The sequence below is a fragment of the Macaca thibetana genome, chromosome 3, assembly GCF_024542745.1.
Source record: "Macaca thibetana thibetana isolate TM-01 chromosome 3, ASM2454274v1, whole genome shotgun sequence".
NCBI lineage: Eukaryota > Metazoa > Chordata > Mammalia > Primates > Cercopithecidae > Macaca > Macaca thibetana.
In genome coordinates this window covers 113,953,795-113,979,181 of record NC_065580.1, presented here as the reverse complement: position 1 = coordinate 113,979,181, position 25,387 = coordinate 113,953,795, and the positions used below count along the sequence as shown (strand labels likewise).

The following is a 25,387-nucleotide window of genomic DNA, read 5'->3' as shown; positions in this document are numbered from 1 at the left end:
TGGGTATTTTTTGCTGGTCACCTCCCTCCCTATTTTTTCAGAGAAATACTTATACAAATTTGCCTAATACTGTGTTTTACTTCTTCCAAGACTTACCTGAGACTCAACACTGTGGCCATGGGTGTTCATTAAAAACTCTATCACTGTGGCACAATTTCTTCTGCTTTTTGGAGCTTGTTTAGGAATGCTAGATTCCAAGAAACTGTATAAAGCAAGCCAATTTAATGAGAAAACAGTGCAACCTGGTTGTCTGAACTGCCTGATGAATTTCATCTAATGGTGTAAAGAGCGCTCCCAGGTGCTTCGACAGGTTCACTCAGCAGGACTGGGCGAGATTACTGACTTTGTATATGTCTATGACATTTACACACATTTGGGTATTTACTGTACATACTTTAAAATAGTGGTTAGGTGCTGTCTTTTTCATGATTTTGACAGCTGAGAAACCATGTTAGGGAGAAAGCTTTGTGCAGCACCCTAATCAGACCGTGAAGGGACAGGTCTGAGTTGTTCATAGTACAGAGCAAGGCATGGCCACGGTACACAGCACACAGGTGATAGGCAAATATTTAATGCGCTGAGCCTAATAAAAGATAAATAAGGACTCTCAGACTTCTGTGTGTGAGGATGATTAGTTACTTTAAGGTATTCGGCATACACTTTCACATTTCCATTTTTTAGTTGGACTTTACTGGTCACTGTGGGGCCTAGATACACCTGAACTGTTCAATCCTAATCAAAGAAAACTATTAGTACATTCTTATACATCTTTTTGGGACAAAGTACCTCCTAATGACAGAGTATCCAATGTAAATTTTTTATGGACAAAGTAAATGTTTATAAATATTTTGGCATTTTATAGCTTTTCCTAGCAGAGCTTGAGGGCTGATAAGAAACTCAGCAGAAACAGGCTCAGTGGTCAGCATGAAGACACATTCTCTCTCTCTCCGTTCTAGGGGATTTTACTCACTTTGGGACAAAAGCAATATAGTAGCATCTTTTCACTGACCAAGGTAACCAGAGTGTTGATCAGATCACACTGATACCTACAATTGGCCAAAATTAAATGAGAAGCATGGGGGGAGGTGCCAGGAAGCGGCAGGGGTACAGCACGTGAGACAGAGCAGATGCATGTGAGTGTGGTGTGATGAGGGAAGTGGCTGAAGAGCTGACACTTAAACCAGAATAATTTCAGAGGTGAAAAATTACCACCTGTCTTACTAGTGATATTGAAGAGAAAAAAAAATTAGGGTTTTTCACTGATATGTTACAAGCATTTAGGCAAAAACACAACAGAAACCAAATCAAGTCACTATAAAGCAGTAAGAAAATATTAAAAAAAGACAGTATCAAACTTTAGTGAATGTTATTCTAGGTCTCGAAAATTTAGATGTCTGCTTAAACTAAAATTTTGCCAAAAACAAATCCAAAGTGAAAAAGCAGCAATTTTAGTAAACACATTAACAAATATGCAGATATAGATACACATATGAATAATGCAAGAGATTTACAGAAATGTAGTTTTGGCACTTTTACTTGGATTTTTTAAAGAAAGTGAATACAAATATCTTTGTACACAAATTCTCATTCTGGAGAAACAGGGTGTAGAATTACAAGGTACCAACATCTCCCTTCTTAAAAATAACATTGAAATGGATAACTGTACCTGTTAAATCTCCTGGTTGGCAACTTTTAAAATGTGACTTCCACCTAACTCCACAAATTTGACAAAGTTATTTTTGTTTGTGTAAGTGATACTGGTTATCCACTTCCAGTACATGTACCATTTGGCCAGAGGTCCATAAATAATATTAACATTTTTCAATGTAGAAATCTTAAAGTTCTAAAGGGAAATACTGCTCAGTAGATAAATTCTCCTGGAATTTCTTGTAGCAAAGGTTCCTCAAATTTAAATCGTTTGGAAATGGCCTTTTGCTCCATTTTCTCTTTTTCAGACTGTCTGCACTGTCCTAGAGTATATGAAGTAACTACAATTAACTCCTCAGTTACAATGGATTCCTCGGTTTCTGATTTGTCAGTATCTGAATTAATTTCAGGCACAGAATGACCTTCTTGGAGGGCATTTGCTTCTTCTAGTGCCTTTTCCATTCTGAAAGAAGGCTCTTGAATACTGCTCTGTGTCAACCAGGGGTGCTTTAGACATTCTTCAGCAGTGGCTCGATCCCTGTAAAGATACATGTTTTACAGTTAAGACATGTTAGAACTTCAGTTAAAATTAGAGCATAAGGTACTGTATTTATTGTATTATACTTTGGGAAGTATGACAAGTTGGCAAAAATCTTAACTGCGATTCCTGAATAAAACTATTAGTCTTGGAATTTGGGTGCAATTTCCCACAACGCTGAAAATTTTGTGAAAATGTTGAAATATTTTAAGTAAGTTATGTTTGAAACGCTCTCTTGAGAGACACCAAGAACAGATGGGAAGTATCTGCTAGAGATTAGCTGTCATTTCACTGTCAACTTCTACTAACCATGAATTATGAGTGCTGTTTACTGCCATGACACATTTGCAGTAATACAGTTTTGCTAATTAATATTTAAATCCTGTTATACCGAGGTATGGTTCACATTTTCTCAAAATATTTTCATTTTTGCCCCCTTTTCTTTCAACAGTTATATTAAGTCAAGGGTCTCACTTTTGTGTTCCCATTTTGGTGTTTTAGATGTTGAACTATTTTTGGTTGGAGGAGATTCAATAAAAAACTGACAAGATCAATATTAAACTAATAAAAGTAATACTTACTCAGGTTTCTTAACTAAAAGTGTCCTGATGAAGTCATGAGCTGACTCAGACAAAACATCAAATTCTTCCTCAGAATAACTTAAATTCATCTGTGAGATGTTTAAGAATGTTTCTTGTTTATCATTGCCTAAGAAAGGCGATATTCCTGTAAGCATGACATATGTTAACACTCCAATGCTCCTAAATTAGAAAGAAAATGCAAGAAAAATTTAGTACCATACTCATTTCTTGATACTAATTTGATCAATTTTTCATTAATAACTCTTACCACATATCTGTTGCCATGCTTATAGGATCGTAACTAAGAATTTCAGGAGCTAGTATCAGAAAGAGAAGAAAACATTTAGTTTTGTGGAAAAAATTCCTAATTTGCTCTTAGAGATAAAAAATTAAGCATTAGAAACTATAAGGCACTATTCAATGTTTGGGCCAAAATGAAAGGTTACCATGAATTAATATAAATTAATATAAAGCCTGACCAGATGTTTGTAATTAACTTGTTTACTTTTCACACTTCTACCCATCATTGTTGAGTCCTAGTATTTTACAAATATTTAAATATTTTAAAAACATCAAATATAAACTGACAATTTCTACGTAATCAAGCATTGTCTCTATCAGATGATGGCTTTTAAAACTTTCTCACTGCCACTGACATTTCTGCTTCTCCATTGCCCCACCCTCACCCGTGGCACTTTCTCCTCTCACCTGGGCCTTTTCAACTACTTGTCCCACCCCTCTGATCTGTTCTTTCTGTTGCAGTCAGAGTGAGCTTTTTAAAACATCTACCCATTAACAAAAAGTCAACAAGATTAAAAAAAAAATTGGGCATTCTGAGACTACAGGCATGGGACAAAGGCAACTAAGTTGCATCTATAGAAGTGAGAAAAATAATATGCTTCGAGGCTGGGTGCCCAGCACTTTGCAAGGCCAAGGCGGGAGGATCGCTTGAACCAGGAGTTCAAGACCAGCCTGGGCAACACAATAAGACACTGTCTCTATAAAAAATAAAAGCTAGCCGAGTGTCATGGTGCATTGCCTGTAGACCCAGCTACTGGGGAGGCTGAGGTGGGAGGATCACTTGAGCCTGGGAGGTAAAGGCTGCAGTGAGCCGAGACAGTGCCAGTGTACTCCAGCCTGGGTGATAGAGTGAGACCATGTCTCCAAAAAAAAAAAAAAAAAAAAAAGAAAAAAAAAAAAAAAGCTTTGATATAAAGTCAATTGCTGCCACACATAAACACAATAGAAAGACACTGTCAAATATGCAAGGATTCAGGAAAAATATTATAAAAATACTCCTTTAAAAAAATCTACTCAATCCAGTTAACTAAAGATAATTTTTTTTCAAAACTATACAAATAAGGAGGCTAAACTATTAATAGGCAGTCAATAAGTACTGAATCCATGGAAAAACAGATTAAAAACTAAAAAACTGTGGTAATTACAATTTAAAAAAGGAATGAAAATGTTCTATTTCTATGAAAAAACGAAATACTCAAGGTCATGTATCTACTACTAATTTGTGACAAACCCCCATAGAATAAGTGAGTGGGATGAGGAGGTTGGAAAGGAAATGCTAGGTATGCTAATCTCCTAAATTTTGATTTCTGAAATGGTTGAGTGAGAAACAGAGGTTGTAAATGTTAAAGTTTCAAAGGAAATGACTAGGAAATTAAAAATGAAATGCATAGCATCCAAATTACCGGGGAAGAAACGGTAAAACAGAGACCACATAGCAAGACTGTGGGAGGAGGGGTGCAGAAAATACCAATAGCTTACTTTTTTGAGTGCTTATTATGTGCTGAATACTGGTTTAAGGACTTTGTACAGCAAATCCAATGAAATCCTTATAAATTCCCTATGAGGTCGGTACTATTACTAGCCCCTTTTTGTGGACAGATGAATCTGAGGTATAAAGAGATTTAAGTCAAGGTCACACAGGGCCAGAACTCAACATCAGTTTCTGTGTATATGTAAAATGACTGTGGGAAGCATAAACTCACCTCTTAAAAGGTGAGTCAGGGAAGGAAAAAGAGGAGAGTCCCTTTGTTTTTCTGTATAATGTACTTCTGAATTATTTTTAGTTTTCTTCTTTTTGGATTGAGCTTGTATTTCCATTATAATGTTTTGAGATGGGGAAAGGCTCTTGACAGAAAATGTAAAATTTACTAAGGAACAGAAAGCTCTAAAACAAATCACTAGCCTGGGCAACACAGTGAGATCCATCTTTACCAAAAAGAAAAAAAACACAACAAAAAACTGGCCCGCTGTGTTGGCACGTGCCTGTGGTCCCAGCTACTTGGGAGGCTGAGGCAGGAGGAGTTCAAGTTGGGAGCTGCAGCAAGCTATGATGGTGCCACTGCACTCCAGCCTGGTGACAGAGTGAGAGTCTCTCAAACAACAACAACAAAGAAAGCATTAAAACAAAACAAAAACCCACCCCATTCAGGGCAATAATTACTATTTTGATTTTTCAGCTCACAGACCTACATTCTTCAGTCTTGTATATTGGAGCTTACAATGGTACCCATTAATTTTGGCTAAAACACTTGGGTTGCTGCTTTCCCTAAAGAGACACTATTAAGTCACATCCCAAAAACTTACTTAGTGGTCATGATGCATATTAGTCAGCATACTGAAAATTAAGTATTCTGGCCCACTAAAATATATAAAAAATTTTAAAGGTTGTTTCTGTGCCTGTGGCATCTTTTATTACCTAATTAAGGATCTTTTTAAAAATCTCTAAATTATTTTCTGGACTATCATTGCCATACAGGTTTGTTTTCTTCAACCCTATCGCCCCTCCTCAGTCTTTCTGTGCTCTGGATACCTCTTTTCTTATAACATCCTCAGTCTTTCAAGAACTACTCACTCCTTTTACCCTCCTCTCTGAAAGGAGACCCCTCTCTCTTCATTCCCCCTCTTATAGCCTATTTGCCCACTTCACGCTTCTACTCTCAGGCAGAGAGTCTTCCCTCAGGCCCAGGCCACAGCGTTCTCCATTCCTACCACAGCCACCCTCCCTTCTCCCAGGTCTGCTGGCAGCCTAGGTGACTTCCACACTGATGTCCATGACTCAAGACAGCCTACCTTCACAGCTTTTTGATTTCCTGGTCTAAAAAATTGCCTTTCCAGCCTTACATCCAAGTCCTCATAATTACAAAGAGCTATTTCACCACTGAAATTTTAAATATTAATATTCTTTTTTTTTTTTTTGAGACGGAGTCTCACTCTGTTGCCCAGCCTGGAGTGCAGTGGCACGATCTCGGCTCACTGCAAGCTCCGCCTCCCAGGTTCATGCCATTCTCCTGCCTCAGCCTCCCGAGTAGCTGGGACTACAGGTATGCACCATCACGCCTGGCTAATTTTTGTATTTTTAGTAGAGATGGGGTTTTGCCATGTTGGCCAGGCTGGTCTCAGATTCCTGGCCTCAACTGATCCGCCCACCTTGGCCTCCCAAAGTGCTGGGATTACAGGTGTAAGCCACTGCACCTGGCCTAAATATTAATATTCTAATCTCTGGTCACAACCTCTCAATTTCACAGCCTTATTCTATAGATACCTTTAAAAAAAATCAAACTATTAATCTTTCAAACTCCAATTTTCCTCAGTCTATCAAAGAAAGTCATAGTTGACTTCTTTGATGATACGCCTAGACCCATGGCGTATTCATCATTCAGCTGCTTTCTTGCTGCTACCTTCAATGTTTAAGCTCCTTTTTCTTTCTCCCAGAAACACTCAACCATGGATCCAACCAGATGCCCTCTGCTCCACACTTCTATGGAACCTCAGACTTGGCAATGCCTTCGTCAATGTTTGTTACCAACCAAAACATCCTTAAAGATCCTTACTTGTTAAATATCCTCCCACCCTCAAATAAGCTAATATCCTACTTTGTTAAGAAAATCCTGTCCTATTCATTTTAGAAGTAATCCCTTCAAATTCTCTTAGCCCTGTAGTGAAGAGACAGTGAAGACATCACCAGTTTAGTATCTTACTCTTGAAAGTTTTCCATTGTAAAATGTAATCCAAAGGAATAAATCTCTGATGGTAGAATTTCAACATAGCAGACAGCTGGTTCCACTATGAGTCATGCCCCATGGACAAGTCCCCTAATGAAGGTGATGCCTAACCCCAGAGCAAAACTACTTTTATGAATACTTACCCACATATTCAGGGGTACCCATAATTTCTCGGAGCTCTTCACTGTTCTTCAATATTCTTGAAAGGCCAAAATCAACAATCTTAATGTCACCCAATGGAGATTCGCTTGTCAACAGAATATTCTGAGGCTAAAAAACAACATACCCCCACAAAAATCAATACAACTATGATTAAGTACACAAAACATGTAGCCCATAAAACATACATTTCACCTGTGAAACTGAGACTGAGGAATTTAACAGTAAACAGTCATTTGTTAAAGAAATATTTTTACAATATACTTCCTACTATGTATAAGGTAGCAGGCCTGTACTCTCTTGTATTTTCAGTCTCTTCCCCTACCCTGGCTCTTCCTCAGCATATAAACAGGTTTCTGTCCCCACCTCATGGAAACCATTCCCCATGACCCTGAATCTCCTGCAGGTAGTAGTATCTCCTACTATTCCCTCAAAACTCAGCTTCTTGAAAGCATGGTCAAGCACAATTGGTATCGTTTTCTCTGTCCAACTAAATCTCTTTTGCCCCCTCGACTGAATCTGCCTTCATTAAGGTCACAATAACTTCAATAATCAAAGACCCACCAAATCCCATCTGTGTCTTTCAGGGACTATTTTGCATGCAATGATTTCTGTAGCACTGGGCACTGTTAAGCATCCTTATATTGATGAAATTCCTCCCCGTTTTCTCCACCTTGGATCTCTTCCTTCTTCTACAGAGCCCTCACTATTTTCTCAATGTTTTCCTTCTGTCCTCCTTTTAAATATTTGTGCTGTTCAGGATCTCTCGCTGCATGGCCAACTCTTCTCCCACCACTCTGCATTCTATTTTGGAGCAATTTCATCTACTTCCAAAGCTTCAGCTGCCACTTACATACTGATGACTTCTACCCTAAGTTCTCTCCGGACTTGTGAGTGGGGACATGTGGGGTGAGGACACGTAAAGTAATGGGAAAGAGCTCCCCAGAGCCACAGAATCAGTGGGGTTCATATCCGTGGAGTCATTTTTACCCAAGGGAAAATAACCTAAGATACTTTCACATAAAAAGACAAGTAAATATATTATGGACTAGAATGTAAAATTCATTGAATTTTTAAAACACGAAATTTGAAAGGAAAGTTTGTGTTTGCATTATAAAGAGTCCTCACTTAATGTTTTCTGACATTAAGAATATTTCCAAAGGTAAGCTGAGAAACATGGGTAAATTACAAATACTTCACTATAACACCCAGTGTTTTAAGATTGGGTCCCTGCTTCCTTTTCAAGATTAATTTCCTGTCATGGCTCCAAAGGCAATCTGTGCCCCAAATCAAACAGTTTGTAATCCCTAAATAAGACAGCTACTCCCACATCTCATGCCTTTGCACATGTACCGCCTTTGTTCAGGATGCCCTCTCCCCTTCTCTCCCTGACAGATTTATTCTCATCCCTCATTCCATGCATGATGGGTCTCAATAAAGCACCAATTCCTCTGTAAAGCCTGCCCTGGCTTCCCCTGCTCCTTCCAGGGAGGGCTTGATGGCTGCCCCGTTCCTGCTGCACAGCATGGTGTATACAGCATGCTTACTCCATTGTTTGGTTAGCTGTTTGTTTCTGTCTCCATCACATTGGTCCCCTAGATGCACAGAATGAATGTTCACATTTCCTTTCCTTCCATTCATATTCTGCCCCTCCGTCTGACTTCTGTCCTCTCATTCCACTACAAATCACAAAATCAAGTGATATTTTTCAATGCTTTCTTCTGAACCACTCCCTTAGCAGTGTTTGACAAACCACTCCTTCCTTGTTTATGTATTACTTTTTTCTTGGCTCTCACGACAAAACACTGTCCTGGCTTTCTTCCTATCTCTGGCTGCGTCTTCCATTTTCTCTGAGGGGCCACCTTCTTTTACCTGGTCCACTGGATGCTGGGTTTCTCAAGGCTTGATCTTGAGGCCTTTCCTCTTTTTACTCCAAACTCTCAGCTTGCATGATCTGCACCCAAGGCTTAAATATCACCTACACCTTATGACTCACAATTTTTTTCTTTCTTTCAGACCTCTTCAACCAGCTGCTTACCTATTATCTCCCCTTTGATGTCTCAAAGGTACCTCAAATTCAACATGACCAAAAACAGACTCCTATTTTCCTTCCTAAATCATATTCTCCTTATGCCAATGACAGGTGTCTCAGTGAATGCTATGATCATCCCTCAGAACAGGAGAGAACACTAACAATCATCTTGGCCATTCCTTTCCTCCCCGCTCTTCCATTTAGCTAACATGTCACCATAGTTGATTTTAAGTACTAAATTCCAAGCATTTCTAGACTTGGCCTTTTCCTCTCCATCCACAGAAAACCAAAGCTACCTTTCTTGCTCTACTGCGATGGCCTCTTCAGTGGTTTGCTAGGATCCATTTTGCCCACACTGCAGCCAGGAGGTTCTTTTGTATTATATAAATTAGATCTGTTGTCCCCTTTCCTAAACCCTTCCACAGCCTCCCACTGCTCTTAGATAACCTCCAAACTCCTTTGCATGGTGTGCATGTCCTGAGGTCCAGCTTCTGCCGAGCTAGCTCTCCAGACTCATCATATGCCATGATACCCCTGGCTCCATGAAGATGGGTCCCACAGGACACTTTCCAGTCTCTCACACTTGCCATGCTCCCTCTCACAAGAGTGAATTTGTATATGGTACTCTCTCAGTCTAGAACACTTTTTTCCATTCTTTGCCTAGTCTCAACTTGGTGAGAAGGCCTAAGATGGCAGTGAAGCAGATTACAATTTCCATCCATGAGAGGGGCTGCAATATGAAAAAGGAAATTGAGGCATAGATGGTCCCTCTTTTTTTGAGACCGAGTCTCGCTCTTTCACCCAGGCTGGAGTGCAGTGGTGCAATCTCGGCTCACTGCAAGCTCCACCTCCTGGGTTCACACCATTCTCCTGCCTCAGCCTCCCAAGTAGCTGGGATTACAGGCGCCCACCACCACGCCCAGATAATTTTTTGTATTTTTAGTAGAGATTGAGTTTCACCGTGTTAGCCAGGATGGTATCCATCTCCTGACCTTGTGATCCACCCGTCTCGGCCTCCCAAAGTGCTGGGATTACAGGCGTGAGCCACCGCACCCAGCCAGATGGTCCCTCTTTTTAAAAAGGATCTTACCTTCTACCCAACCACCCATCCTACCCTTTTCTATTATGAAAATGCCTGTAAGTTTATCAGGCTGAATTCAAAGAATGGGAAGAATCTACAGCTTCATGAGCACAGAAACCACAGTACTGATTAATCTTTTATCACTGTGATCAGTGCCAGCCACACATTAATATTGTTGGGTGAATGAATGGGAGAAACATAACTAAAAAAATTAAGAGGGTGTCTATTTTGTGTCAGGACTGGTAGTAGTATAAATATAAGGAATAAGAACACCCTACTGTCAGAGTTTATAATCAAGAGAAAATAGACGGACCTGCCAGGCTCAAGTCACTCCTCTGTGAATTGCACTGTGAGAGCAATATATACAAAGTACTCAGGCGATAAATATATCAGAGTGATTAATTCTGCCCTGGAAAATTACAGAGGAGCTATGTGAGCAGACCCTGAAGGGTAAAAAGATTTCCTCATTTATTCAACAAATATTTACTGATTGCCTAATGAGGTAGGCCCTGGAGAAATAACAGAAAACAAGACACAAGTCCTCTCTTTTGGAGCCCTGCATCTTAATGGAGACAAATAAATACACCTTGGGTCGCTTTAAGCACTATGGGGAACTCAAAGCAGGGTGATGGGTGAGAGGGGTTGCCTGGGGTGTGTGCACGGGCATGCTATCTTTAGGGGAGTCAGAGAAGGCCTTTCTAAGAAGGCAACCTGAAGGAGGAGAGGATGATGTTAAAAAAGAGCCAGTCACGGCTCAGTGTCCTGGAGGGGTTGGGGTAAACAGGAGGCATTCCAGGCAGAGGGAAGAGCAAGTATAGAGGCCGTACTGCTGTGGAGCATCTGCAGGAAATCCTGTGTGGCTGGAGGACAGCACAAGGCAAAAGGGGTATGAGTGGTAGGAGGCATGAGGTTGGAAAGGAAATGGCTAGGAGATCATAGGGCTTTGTAGGCTATTCTGGAGTAAATGGCAGAAGGCAGGCCACATTTTCTTTGTTAATTAGCTTCTAGCTAATTCTTCAGGAAAAAAACACCTATGTAGCATCATGACTATGAGTCCTCAGACTTTTCAAGGCAATTTTAATTTTAGTACGTTAATAAAATACTATAGTACAACAAAAGGGCTGGGCGCAGTGGCTCATGTCTTTAATTCCAGCAATTTGGGAGGCTGAGGTGAGTGGACTGTTTGAGCTTAGGAGCCTGGGCAACATGATGAAAACCTGTCTCCATCAAAAATACAAAAAATTAGCCAGGCTTGGTGGTGTACATCTGTAGTCCCAGCTACTTGGAGGCTGAGGTGGGAGGATCACTTGAGCCTGGGAGGCAGAGGTTGCAGTGAGCCGAGATAGTGCCACTGCACTCCAATCTGGGTAACAGAGTAAGACCCTGTCAAAATCAAAAAACAAAACAAAACAAAAAAAACTATAGTAATTTTTTGATGACCACAAAATGTCAATTATTCAGGCAAATTCGATAGGAGGGGTTTGGTTCAGTGACACATATTCATAATTGAATGTTTTGCCCTTTCTAGTGCACACAAAATGCCAAGTGAAATACTGCTAGGGAAATCTTCACCAAATCTTGAGATATTCTTGTGATTAGTAAACATGTACATTATATGAATGTTCTTAAATACCATTTGTTCCCTTAAAATAGTTTAAATGTTTTTCCCTTTTATGTGTGTACACTTTATATTCCCTGAGAAATGCTTTCTTTAGTTACTACGCAAAAACTAATTGGTTCGGTGGTAATGTTGTAAATCCTAAATTAGTGTGATCAAATTATTAAAATCTTCTTGTATGAGACGCCTAGGCCCTGTTACATGCATCTGTGATACACCAGTGTGACAGACTTTCTAAAAATGAAGTTAAACAACTGAGAGAGAGGTTGCTAGAAAAAACACATTTCTCATAAAATCAGAGCTATTTCAGGGGATTTCAGTTAATATTTATTATGTGGCCTTTACCAACTGTGCCCTACTTTGACCACAGGGCTCTTTTTAAAAATAGACTTTGCTCCTCTGAATAAAATATATGTACAATTACAGGACTATAATCTCTGTCTCTTCTTTGATAGTGAAATGTATCTACTTCCAATAAGCTGAAATACATGTCCTGAAAACAAAGCTAAGTACCTCAGCATTTACAATTTAGTTAAACTTCCTTTCTAGGGAATCCAGTTCATGATAAAGAAGTTGTGGCACATAAAACCTAGTTCTATTTAAAATGTATGAATCCCAGGTAGTAAGGGAGAGAAAGAAGCAAGGTCAATCAGTAGAGAGGTGATGACAGTGGAATAAGCAGAAAACCTGCAGACGGTCCTTAAATAGTGGTGGCTGTAGGGAAGTCTTTTATTTATCTCGGTATCTTCATCTTTGTACATAATCCATTTAACGTTTACTGAACAATCACCACTGGAGAAGATTTAGTGGCTAAGATCATTGTAAAGTTGAGGTTAACCTGCTCAATAAGGCTTAGGGTATTATGGACAGGGTTTTAAGGAACATTTTATCAGGCAATTAAAGTTCTAGTACATTAACTATTAAAACCCAGGTTAGAGTAGAGAAATAGGTAAATAATCCTGTCTAAATTAATTTGGGGGACTGTTTAGAAATGTTTTTGTGGCCGGGCGTGGTGGCTCAAGCCTGTAATCCCAGCACTTTGGGAGGCCGAGACGGGCGGATCACTAGGTCAGGAGATCGAGACCATCCTGGCGAACACGGTGAAACCCCATCTCTACTAAAAAATACAAAAAACTAGCCGGGCGAGGTGGCGGGCGCCTGTAGTCCCAGCTACTCAGGAGGCTGAGGCAGGAGAATGGCGTAAACCCGGGGGGCGGAGCTTGCAGTGAGCTGAGATCCGGCCACTGCACTCCAGCCCGGGCGACAGAGCCAGACTCCGTCTCAAAAAAAAAAAAAAAAAAAAAAAAAAAAAAGAAATGTTTTTGTTACCCCTACTTTCAAGTAATATACTGATGCTTAAATTTAAATCTCATATGGAAAGTCCCAGCTTCTGGCCACTTTTTTTGAAATTAAGTTTTAGAAATTAAGGTTTTAATTAAAAAAAAAAGTTTTTGAGACAGGATCTCATTCTGTTCCCCAGGCTGGAATGCAGGGGTGCAATCTCAGCTCACTGCAGACTCGAACTCCTGAGCTCAGGCAATCCTCCTGCCTCAGCTTCCTCCGTAGCTGGGACTATAGGCACATGCCACCATGGCTGGCTGAGTTTTTAATTTTTTGTAGAGACGAGGTCTCGCTATGTTGCCTGGGCTGGTCTCAAACTCCTGGGCTCAAGTGGTCCTTCTACCTCAGCCTCCTGAAGTGCTGGGATTACAGGTGTGAGCCACCACACCTGGCCTTCTTCTAGTCCACTTTTAACCATGAGCATAACTGGGTGGAAAAATTAAGTGATAGAATCCTAGTATAGTTGTCCCTTGGTATCTGGTGGGGATTGGTCCAGGGACTCCTTGCAGATACGAAAATTTGTGATGCTCAAGTCCCTGAGAGGAAGTGGTGTAGTATTTGCATATAACCTAAGCATATCCTCCTGTAAACTTTAAATCATCTCTAGGTTACTCAGAATAGCTATTATAATGCCACACATCACCTCATTTGTATGGATTCAATGAAATACTTGGTGGGGGGCCAATTCAAGGTTAGCTTTTTGGAACTTTGTGGAATTTTTTCCCCCTGAATATTTTCAACCTGTGGTTGGTTGAATCCATGGATGCAGAGGGTTGACTGTACTAACACTCCTGAAAGACTGAACCAGTACACCACCATTTGAAGAAAAAAGAGCAATGGATTTTAAGACCAGATTTCTTTGTGCTATTTTTGGTCAGTCCTCCCTCCCTTGGACAGGACTAAAACCAGGTCACTCTGTTGAATGACTAATTCACCAAATTATTGAGACTGTTTTGGTACTTTTAGTTGGTTTTGTTCTGACTTTGCCAGAGTTGTTGTTTCTCAGATTTGCAGTTTCTGCAACATTTTATATATTTAATGAATGGGCTTTCTCTTAATCATGGTTGTCTTTTCTATTTTTGTGGATTTATGGACTCATACTTTTACAGACTCCTAAATCTGTATCTGCTACTCCCTCACCCACCCCAAGAACTTTCCCAGCTCAATTTAAGATATTTGGCTGAGAGTCTTCAGTGAATCAGTCTTTTGGCAAATTGATCATTCAGGTTCTGCACCAAAGCCAAACAGTGTATTTCCCATAGTGTCAATTATATCCTTAAAAGAAGCAACTATAGGCCAGGCGCGGTGGCTCAAGCCTGTAATCCCAGCACTTTGGGAGGCCGAGACGGGCGGATCACGAGGTCAGGAGATTGAGACCATCCTGGCTAACACAGTGAAACCCCGTCTCTACTAAAAAATACAAAAAACTAGCCGGGCGAGGTGGCGGGCGCCTGTAGTCCCAGCTACTCGGGAGGCTGAGGCAGGAGAATGGCGTAGACCCGGGAGGCGGAGCTTGCAGTGAGCTGAGATCCGGCCACTGCACTCCAGCCTGGGCGACAGAGCGAGACTCCGTCTCCAAAAAAAAAAAAAAAAAAAAAAGAAGCAACTATAATAGTTATTTTAACTTCCAACTAACTTCTGTCACAGGGACAGGAGTTTCCCATTTTAACCAGCATGGAGACTAAATAGCTTAATAATTCAAAATTACCATATATATTGGGATTATCAGTTTTTAGAGAATGAAAACATAGTATATTTAGCTTTGAGGCAATGTGGGAAAATAATTTCTTAAAAAATAGCCTAGTCTTTCAAGCTCTTCTAGAGACCAAGAGTCAACATTATGAGCACACACTGTCGAAGACAGAGGACAGCAGACTCACTTCGTCCAGACTCACAGAGGCCAACTGGAAAGACCTTTTAGTAGAAATCACTCTCGCCTGCATAGCTGCCATACCAACCCATCTCTGTCCTCTCCCTCCAGTAGCTGACTCACAGACATGTCTGACTGCACATGGAGGGGCAAAAAGGCAGAAGGAAGGCTGAGAACCCTTTGGACCACTTTGTCTTCTACTTCCTTTGGGTCGAGGAAACATGGAGAGTCCAGTTTTCAACATCAAAGGCCCATCATCATCATCAAGGCCTCTACTGAATCTGGAAAGAATTCTACACCAAGTGTATTAGAGAGAAAGGAATATGATACTGAATGTACTGAGGAGAAAGGGATATAATTTCCTTGTGTAAACACACACTTAAAGTTGGTATTCAAGAACTTAATATTCACCTTTGATACTCTCAAGTGACATCAAAGATCCATGACACATGGTGTTGACAACCTGTTTGACTTGCTACTTAATTAGTTCTTGAATAGTCACAGGTTGAACTGTCATAAGCTGTAAGCTCATTTCCTATAGGTGCAATGCTATTTAAATTGGGGTTCTGTTCCTGGAAGTCCATCATAAGACTAGTAAAACATCATTAAAAAATAAAACAGATACACGATTTTGCAAAGTTAAGAGTATAAAACCAAACATGAAAGAAGTTACAGCATAAACATTTATTTTGGGAATTCCTCTGCATGGCTAATACCGAGGCTTCTTAAAGTATCAGCCCCAGTGAAAGTCTGTACTGCAGAGACCATCTCTTCCTGGTAAATGTTCCTGAGGGAAGCAAGGTGGAAATTTCTTGCAGCAAGGATCTTTGAACTTCTTATGCATATGACAGACTGAAGGGGAAAAGCGAAGTCCCCACCCAAGCTGTGAAAGGTTTTAACTAGTTAACCTTGAGCATTAACATCAGGCCACCTCAGCATGTGGGTGTGCACATGTCCACACTCGCTTTCAAAAAATGCCACTGTATACCATGTGGCTACTGGGTCCTTAGTGTCCATTTTAGCCATGGTATTAAAAAATTAATATCTTTGAAAAAAGATAAATGTGTATAAAATGAATTTACATAGGCATCTTTCAAAAGAGAACAAGAAAACTTCCAGATTGTTTTCTTTTCCCTGTATTTTTCTGTAGGAAACCAGCAAATTTTTCTGTAGGAAACTAGTATTTAAAAAGAAACTACCTTTCCACCTAAATTCAAAAGGGACATTATCAAGTTTGCTTTAGAAGTCAACCTCCAGATTACATACACCGTATCCTCTTTTTTTTGTTTTGAGATGGAGTTTCGTTCTGTCAGCTGGGCTGGAGTGCAGTGGCGCAATCTCGGCTCACTGCAACCATCATCTCCCGGGTTCAAGCGATTCTCCTGTCTCAGCCTCCCAAGGAGCTGGGATTACAGGTGCCTGCTACCACTCCCAGCTAATTTTTGTATTTTTAGTAGAGATAGGGTTTCACCATGTTGGCCATGCTGCTCTTGAACTCCTAACCTCAAGTGATCTGCCCTCCTTGACCTCCCAAAGTGCTGGGATTACAGGCATAAGCCACCACGCCCAGTCTGTACACTCCTTCTTGAGAGTGTGCCTTCATGCAATAAAAATTAGGCAGTTATTTATACAGTATTAAATATGTACATATATGAATTTATATTTATATAGTATGACTCTATCTATCTATATAAATAAACAAAGGTATTATGGAATGTGCCATATAGCAGTTTTTATTTTTTTTGAGATGAAGTCTCGCTCTGTTGCCTAGGTTAGAGTGCAATGGTGCAATCTCAGCTCACTGCAACCTCCACCTCCCGGATGCAAGCCATTCTCCCCACTTCAGCCTCTGGAGTAGCTGAGACTATAGGTGTGCGCCAGCATACCTAGCTAACTTTTTGTATTTTTAGTAGAGATGGGATTTCACCATGTTGGCCAGGCTGGTCTTGAATTCCTGACCTCAAGTGATCTGCCCAGCTCAGCCTCCCAAAGTGCTGGGATTACAGGCATGAGCCACCACAACTGGCCATATAGCAATTCTTTTTTTCTTTTTTTTTTTTGAGACATCGTCTCACTCTATCACCCAGGCTGGAGTGCAGTGGCACGATCGCGACTCACTGCTAGCTCTGCCTCCCGGGTTCACACCATTCTCCTGCCTCAGCCTCCTGAGTCGCTGGGACAACAGGCTCCTGCCACCACGCCCGGCTAATTTTTTTGTATTTTTAGTAGAGACAGGATTTCACCGTGTTAGCCAGGATGGTCTCGATCTCCTGACCTCATGATCCACCTGCCTCAGCCTCCCAAAGTGCTGGGATTACAGGCATGAGCCACCACACCCGGCCCTGGCCATACAGCAATTCTGGCCTGAAGTTTAAGCATCACTTTGCCCTACCTTGAATCTGAAACTTTAGGGTTGTGGCCTAGCAATTTATTTTAACGAGCCCTTCCAGGTGATTCTGATTCACGTCTGGGTCAGAGAACACTGCCATAAAGCATCTACTTTCTGCTAGAGGGGATATTATAGCAGATGTCAATCGTGGTGTGAGATGACCCTGCAGTTCACAATGGGAAAGTTTTTTTGGGGTCAGTCTAGAGGCTTCAGCCTTCTCAGGTTACCATCCTTCCTAACCCTATTTCCTCTCGCCAGTAAGGCCATCTTTGTAAATGGAATAAACACTAGGAACTAGGGTCGCTGCGGCATGTTCTCTCTTTGAGGACTGTTTCATTTTCCCACAGTTTCACCTGGACTTGATATGAAAGTAACCATCAGAAAATCAACAGAAATCTTAAACTTACTGAAAGCTCATTTCCTATAGGTGCAATGCTATTTAAATTGGGGTTCTGTTCCTGGAAGTCCATCATAAGACCAGTAAAACATCATTAAAAAATAAAACAGATACACGATTTTGCAAAGTTAAGAGTGTAAAACCAAACATGAAAGAAGCTACAGCATAAATATTTATTTTGGGAATTCCTCTGCATGGCTAATACTGCCATGCAGACACCTGCAGGAATATACTAAGAATAATCATAGTGGACCTTTACGGTCTCCTGGGCATCCCATTCTCTGTTCTTTCAGAAAAAGAACTGGTTTGAGAATCCATCCCTTCTCCACTCAGTCCGCGTAAAGGTTAGGATGGTAGAAAGGGTTATACCTCCAGAGTTGGAGCCTATGACACTGATGACACTGGCATGGCAAGCCAAAGCCCTACACCCATCAGCACACTTATTAGTTCCAGATTGATCTACGCTGGTGTAATCAGAGTGAATCTCAGAACTTTGGACAGAGCTGTAAGTAGAGACTGACTTTCGTGTTGTCTCCGGGTAGTTGCAAGGCTGAACAGCAGCATCTACTTTATTACCATCTTATTGTCATTCAAAGAAGGCAGAGCTGAATGCTGGAGAAAAACTGAGTACTAGCAACAGTTTTTGAGCCCTGAATATTTTCATAACTGAAGCTAGAATTATCTCTGGACTTGTTTGCCACTAAAATTTCCTTGTTTTGCTTACCCTGGTTTCAGTTGGCATCTTGATCACTTGAAAGGAACATCACTGATATACCGTCCTTTGTTTTTCCTTCCTTCCTCTTCTCTGCCTTTGACAATTTTAAATTAGAAATCTACCTGCTTTAATCTCTTTAATTTTCTCATTTATTTACTGCTGCCTATTTTCCAAAACACTGTTTCTCGAATATTCCTGGCTCAAAAATCATCTATGTCTTTATGACATATGAAACCCCTAGAATCCAGCCTTTTCCCAGCTTTTAATATCTCCTAATTGATCTCTCAATTCCAGTGAAATGATTCCATTTATTTTTTTCCCAAACACATCACAAATATTCCTGACTCTTGTGAGGTAATTTTCTCTTACTCTTCTCAACTTACCTAAATCCTAACTTTTCAAAAGATCTAGCTCAAGTTCTATCTTGTCATATTCTGAGTTCCTTTCTTTGGCATTGTATTATTATGTATCTTTTCATGTACACACATGTGCCTTATCTCCCTGATAAAACTAACTGGCTAGAGGATAGGAGTAAAGACTCAATTTTAATATCCTTGTTAGCTAATAATACACAAACATGAAATATGTTTGAATAAATCACTGTTAAATATTTTATGTCTTGAATGTCATTCTTTAGCAATCTCAAAATTGTAAAGTAATTTGAACCTTACCTTCAAATCAAGATGAACTACATCATGAGTGTGTAAAAAGTGAACACCTTCTAGAATCTGTCGCATAAGTCTCTGAACATCTTTTTCTTTAAAGGCTTCCTCTCTGTCTGCAACACACTGGTCAAAGATTTCACCCCCAGCAGCACTAGAGAAGGGCAAAATTAAAGTAATATATGACTCATAAGAAATGGCAAACACTTACACCAAAACTACAAAGTAAATTAATTACAGTCTGGCAGTAACGGTATACCTTTTCAAAAAAATGTATTTTTATTTTGAAAAATAGAGACGGGACCTCACTATGGTGCCCACTATGTCTCAAACTCCTGTGCTCAAGCGATCCTCCCACTTTGGCCTCCGAAGGTGTTGGGATTACAGGTATAAGCCATCGTACCCAGCCTGTATAACTGTTAGTATGGATTTGACAACCTGAATCAAAACACAGTATAGGCTGAGCCAACTCAGTCCCAAGCAGCTCGAGATGCACCACAATGTAATGTACAGTTTACTAAGCACTCTGCACATATAGGCCACAATTTGCTGATAAAAGAACTTTGTTCCTCAATTGAAATAAAGAACTGCATTTTGGCTGAAACAGTTTCTTAATCGCAGTTTATTGTCATCTGAGTCCCTCAGCCCATTACTATCAATTTATATAAATACAAGGATTTCTTTACCTAAATTTTAAGAGCAATTAGTCTCTTTACACATAAAGTTACCCATTCTTGCTTTTTATTCTTTTTCTTTTTTTTTTTTGAGACGGAGTCTTGCTCTGTCACCAGGCTGGAGTGCAGTGGCGTGATCTCGGCTCACTGCAACCTCCGCCTCCCGGGTTCAAGCGATTCTCCTGCCTCAGCCTCCTGAGTAGCTGGGACTTCAGGCATGCACCACAACGCCTGGCTAATTTTTTTGTATTTTAGTAGAGACGGAGTTTCACCAGGTGGGCCAGGATGGTCTCGATCTCCTTGACCTTGTGAGCCACCCGCCTTGGGCTCTCAAAGTGCTGGGATTACAGGCATGAGCCACCACGCCCGGCCCCATTCTTGCTTTAACAAATGATTCCCTCTTGGTTTTCTCAACAATTTAAGTAGTTTACATAAGCACAAAATATACTGCTAACTACAGTTTTGTGAAAATGTTCAAGTATGTATTTCAAATATAGACTATTATAAGAAAATTGAGGCCAGGCACAGTGGCTCATGCCGGTAATCCCAGCACCTTGGGAGGCTGAGGCAGGCGGATCACCTGAGATCAGGAATTCGAGACCAGCCTGACCAACATGGAGAAGCCCCGTCTCTACTAAAAATACAAAATTAGCCAGGCATGGTAGCATATGCCTGTAATCCCAGCTCCTCAGGAGGCTGAGGCAGGAGAATCACTTGAACCTGGGAGGCAGAGGTTGCGATAAACCGAGATCACACCATTGCACTCCAGCCTGGGCAACAAGAACAAAATTCCATCTCAAAAGAAAAAAAAAAAAAAAAAAGAGACTATATTCCTCTCGGTACAACATATAATCATATAACCCTGTTTAACTGTGGATTTTACCCATTAACTAAACTAAATACCATATTAACTAATATCACTAAATGGGATCTCACTAAAGAACAATCTGAGATGTTAAAAGCATCTCTCAAGTATAGTAAATATAATATTAACTATTTTACATAAAGTACTTTCCTTCACATGGAAGCTAAAGAAGCCCTATAATAGCTTTGCTTTTTCTATCTTTAACTACAGCAACATTACTTTTTAACCAAAAAATTTCACTGGGAAATTAATTAAAAGACTGTTAACAAAGTTTTGCACAAAAACTACTTTTACAAAAAAACATTTAGAACTTTAAAATTTCAACTTTCTAGTGGTCCTTGGAAAGTTTTGAGATGATTATCTTTTGACCAACATTATTCAGAGCTATATAACTGATGTTTAGAAGCTAACAGTAACTGAGTTTCCCTAGCTGCCTGTACCTTGGCTGTATCATAGCTTCCCGCCTCAGACCAAACACTGTTTTTTCTATCTAAACTAGCATTTCCATTTCTGTCCTGCTCTGAGGCCCAGTCTGGATCTTCACTTTCTCATTATTCAAATTCAACAAACCATCAAATACGTTAGGCCCTATATTCCGTCCTAGAGATAGAAAGATTATTACAAATAAGTATGTCTGGTCCTTCAAGCTCTAGTGGGGAAGAGAAAAATGAAAGATATTTAAATAACAAATACATATGCATTTATATGTGAAATTATATATTAAATGACTTGATAACTAAGCAATTGAGCAATTAATTGGAAAGGAAGTAGAAAAACAATCTTGGAAAGATGACATTTATTCTGAACTTGAAAGATTACTAGGAGTCCACTAGATGAAATGCTAACAGCACATCCCAGATAGAGGGAGCACATGTGTGACGGCACATTGTATAAAAAATACATGGTACACTCATTAAAGGGCAAGTTTCTACTCCCCCATCCAACCAAATGGTATGGCATTTGCCCTCTGGCTATAAACAACTAGAAAATTAAAGCATATGAATCAACTATTTCAGGCATTAGAACAACAGGTATAGGACCATGAGCTGTGAGAAGAGGTTAAGCCCTCTAATCTTCCTACTTGGTAACAATATATGGATAGTGGTACAGGGTAGGGGAGGAACCCAAGCAGAAGCAGCATGCAGCAGCCTTGCTAAGCTGAGAAGACAGACTCGGAGTTTGGCAAGGCTAAGACAGCTGGAATTGGCAGGTGAGTACCAGAGAGGAGGGAGCTACAGAGAGAGATCTGTTCAACAGTATTTTTAAGTCTTAGACAAAATAACTCTGGAAAATCATAAGGCTGAGAAATTCCCAGTGTTCACAGAGAATAAGGTAAGACATTTGAATTTTGTCAAGTTGGAGTAGAAAAGCCACTCTAAACACTGGGGCAATGAACAGACTCCTTTGGGAGGGCCATCCTTCGTATTAAGGCTAACCTAGTTCTAGGTCTGTCCTAACCAAGCTGATCCACAAGTAATTTAAATGACTGCCAAAACAAACGTCACCATTCTTTAGTGGGATAAAATCTACTTAACCCTGCAACATTCCAAATGTACGTCATTTTACCAAAAATTTCTAGATATCTGAAAATGCCACAAATTACAATTCACAACCAATAGGAAAAATAATAAAAGCAGATCCAGAAATGACAGAGATGATGGAACTGGCAGATAAGGACCTTAAAACCGGCATTATAAAGATGTGCAAAGATTTAAAGTAAAATATGAACATAATCATGTAAGAGATGGAGGTTATGAAAAGAACCAAAAAGAACTTTCACAGGTGAAAAATACAGTATCTGAAACGAAAAACCCATTGGATAGTCTTTATAGCAGATCAGACACTGCAGAAGAATCAGTGAATTTTAAAACACAGGAAAATAAGCTGTCTATGTGAAGCACAGAGAGAGAGGGAGGGAAAAGACTGAACAAAACAAACAGGATCCCAGGGACCTATGGGACAGCATCAAGCCGTTTAATACACTGTAGGAATAAGAGAAGAGAGGTAGGGGTAGGAAAATATTAAAAAACATAATAGCTGAAAAATTTCCAAATCTGATAAAAACTAACTATAAACAAAAAAATTTAAGTAGATCAATGAACTCCAAGCAAGATAAATACAAATAAAACCAAGGCACCATACTCAAATTGCTAAAAACAAGTGAGAAAGAGGAAAATCTTTAAAAAGGCACATTTATGGCCGGGTGCGGTGGCTCACGCCTGTAATCCCAGCACTTTGGGAGGCCGAGGCGGGTGGATCACGAGGTTAGGAGACCGAGACCATCCTGGCTAACAAGGTGAAACCCTGTCTCTACTAAAAATACAAAAAATTAGCTGGGCATGGTGGTGGGCGCCTGTAGTCCCAGCTACTGGGGAGACTGAGGCAGGAGAATGGTGTGAACCCAGGAGGCGGAGCTTGCAGTGAGCAGAGATTGTGCCACTGCACTCCAGCCTGGGCAACAGAGCCAGACTCTGTCTCAAAAAAAAAAAAAAAAAAAAGGCACATTCATAGGTGAATCAAGGTAAGAATGATCACAGACTTCTTGTCGTGAATAATGCAGGGAAGATGACAATGCAATGACAAAAAAAGAAGTGTGCCGAGAATGTAGGGTAAGGTAGAAAAGGACTAAAAGGAGATGAGGTAGAACAGAAGTCAGGGAGACGAGCACAGGATGAGGGCAAAACAACTAAAAAAATTCAGAGTAAGGCAATGATGGGCTAATATATACTGTGAAATGCCTCCTCCTCCAGGAAGCACTCCCTAACCTCCCAGGCAGAGTAAAGGAGCACAGTATATGGATAAAAGCAGAAGCTTTGGAATCTCATACTCCTGGACTAAATTCTGGCTCTGCTATTTGTAATATAGCACAACCTAAGGTTGATTTTTTTTTTCTGAGTGTTTTCTTATATATAAAATTGTGTTCTAAAATTTATGAACAGTGTAAATAAAGCATATAAATAATATATATGAAGCTGGAAGACAGCATAGCACGTGGCACATAGTAAATGCTTAATACATTTTGACTATTATACTCTAGTTCACACAACAACTAGTAAGAACTCCTGGTAAATCATCAACATTGCTGCAATCATTTATAGGCTGAATATCCCTTCTCTTAAATGTTTGGGACCAGAAACGTTCGGGATTTACATTTTGAAATATTAGCATATGCCGGGCGCGGTGGCTCAAGCCTGTAATCCCAGCACTTTGGGAGGCCGAGACGGGCGGATCATGAGGTCAGGAGATCGAGACCATCCTGGCTAACACAATGAAACCCCGTCTCCACTAAAAATACAAAAAAAATTAGCCGGGCGTGGTGGCGGCGCCTGTAGTCCCAGCTACTCGGGAGGCTGAGGCAGGAGAATGGCGGGAACCCGGGAGGTGGAGCTTGCAGTGAGCCGAGATCGCGCCACTGCACTCCAGCCTGGGCGACAGAGGGAGACTCCGCCTCAAAAAAAAAAAAAAAAAAAAAAAAAAAAAGAAATATTAGCATATACATAATGGGCTATATTGGGGGAGGGGACCCAAGTCTAAACACACAATACATTTATATTTCATATGCAACTTACATAGCCTGAAGGTAATTTTATACAATATTTTAAATAATTTTGTGCATGAAACAAAGTTTGTGTACACCGAACCATCAGAAAGTGAAGGTGCCACTCTCAGCCACCATGTGGAATCACAGCGAGTTTACACTTATGCACACCTGCTGCATTAGCCCAGCCCCTAGCATAGTTATTCTATCCTTAGCATCCTTAATTCCTGTAAAGGTGATCTCATCAGCTGTGGTCAGCAACTTTCTGGGATAATATATGAGGTCAGATGTGGAATTTTCTACTGTGGCATCATATTAGTGCTCAAAAGTTTCAAACTTTGGGACATTTCATTTCCAGGTTAAGAATGCTCAACCTCCATATCTATTTCCTTTGCTAGACTTTTAGCACCTGGAGATAAGGGGCTATGTTTTTTCACTTTTTATATTATCAGTACCTATTAGTATCTAGTGCACATGGCAGGTGCTTCAAGAATGATTAACTGATGCAGTGATCATAACCTGCCTGTTTCCATAACAACAATATATTGATGTGGCTGAGAATTTTGATATCTCAGTATCCAGAGCATATCTCTAAGACTTCCTCTTCAGACTAAAAGTAGAACATGAAATTTTTTGACCAAATCATACTGATTTTTGTTCTAAAAAAATCTGATCATCAAAGAAACAGAAGCCACCAAAAGTTTCTAAGCAAGGGAATAATATCACCAAATCTGTTTTTATTACCTATCTAACAGTAGCAGGAGGGATTTCCCAGGATTGAAACCAGGGTGACCAGCTGAAAAGCTACTGGAGAGGTTTAAGTAGAAGACTTGGTAATTCATTATACTGTACATGAGTGTTAAAGAGAATAAAGGAATTAAGGATAACTTCAAGGTTTCTAGCTTGAGCAATGAAACAGATGGGGATACTAAACAAAAGAAAAACAGGCCTTAATAGGGTAATGCAGGAGTACTGATATTGACTGCTACTGACTGCACTGATACTGATATATTGACTAATAATGATCTGCAGTTGGACACATGTATACGCAACAGGCAGCTGGAGCTTAAGAAAGGGGCTGAGGAGACTGGGCGAGAGAGCGACACTCCAAGATGGCCGAATAGGAACAGCTCCAGTCTACAGCTCCCAGTGTGAGCAATGCAAAAGACAGGTGATTTCTGCATTTCTAACTGAGGTACCGGGTTCATCTCACTGGGGCTTGTCAACAGTGAGTGCAGCCTACCGAGCGTGAGCCGAA

General features: G+C 40.3%; 1 protein-coding gene across 2 annotated transcripts in view; it reads right to left on the bottom strand.

Annotated features, from left to right (window-relative positions):
* Positions 1–1,516: 1,516 nt before the first annotated feature.
* Positions 1,517–25,387, bottom strand: part of STK17A (serine/threonine kinase 17a) — a 45,022-nt gene continuing 21,151 nt past the window's right edge. For both annotated transcript variants that reach the window (XM_050783415.1, XM_050783416.1), the window contains exons 3-7: positions 19,062–19,206; positions 6,932–7,058; positions 3,035–3,083; positions 2,767–2,946; positions 1,517–2,185 (exon numbers count right to left, since the gene is read on the bottom strand). In XM_050783415.1, the coding sequence (XP_050639372.1) occupies positions 1,861–2,185; positions 2,767–2,946; positions 3,035–3,083; positions 6,932–7,058; positions 19,062–19,206 (826 nt within the window). In that variant the 3' untranslated portion in view covers positions 1,517–1,860. The remainder of the gene's footprint in view (positions 2,186–2,766; positions 2,947–3,034; positions 3,084–6,931; positions 7,059–19,061; positions 19,207–25,387) is intronic.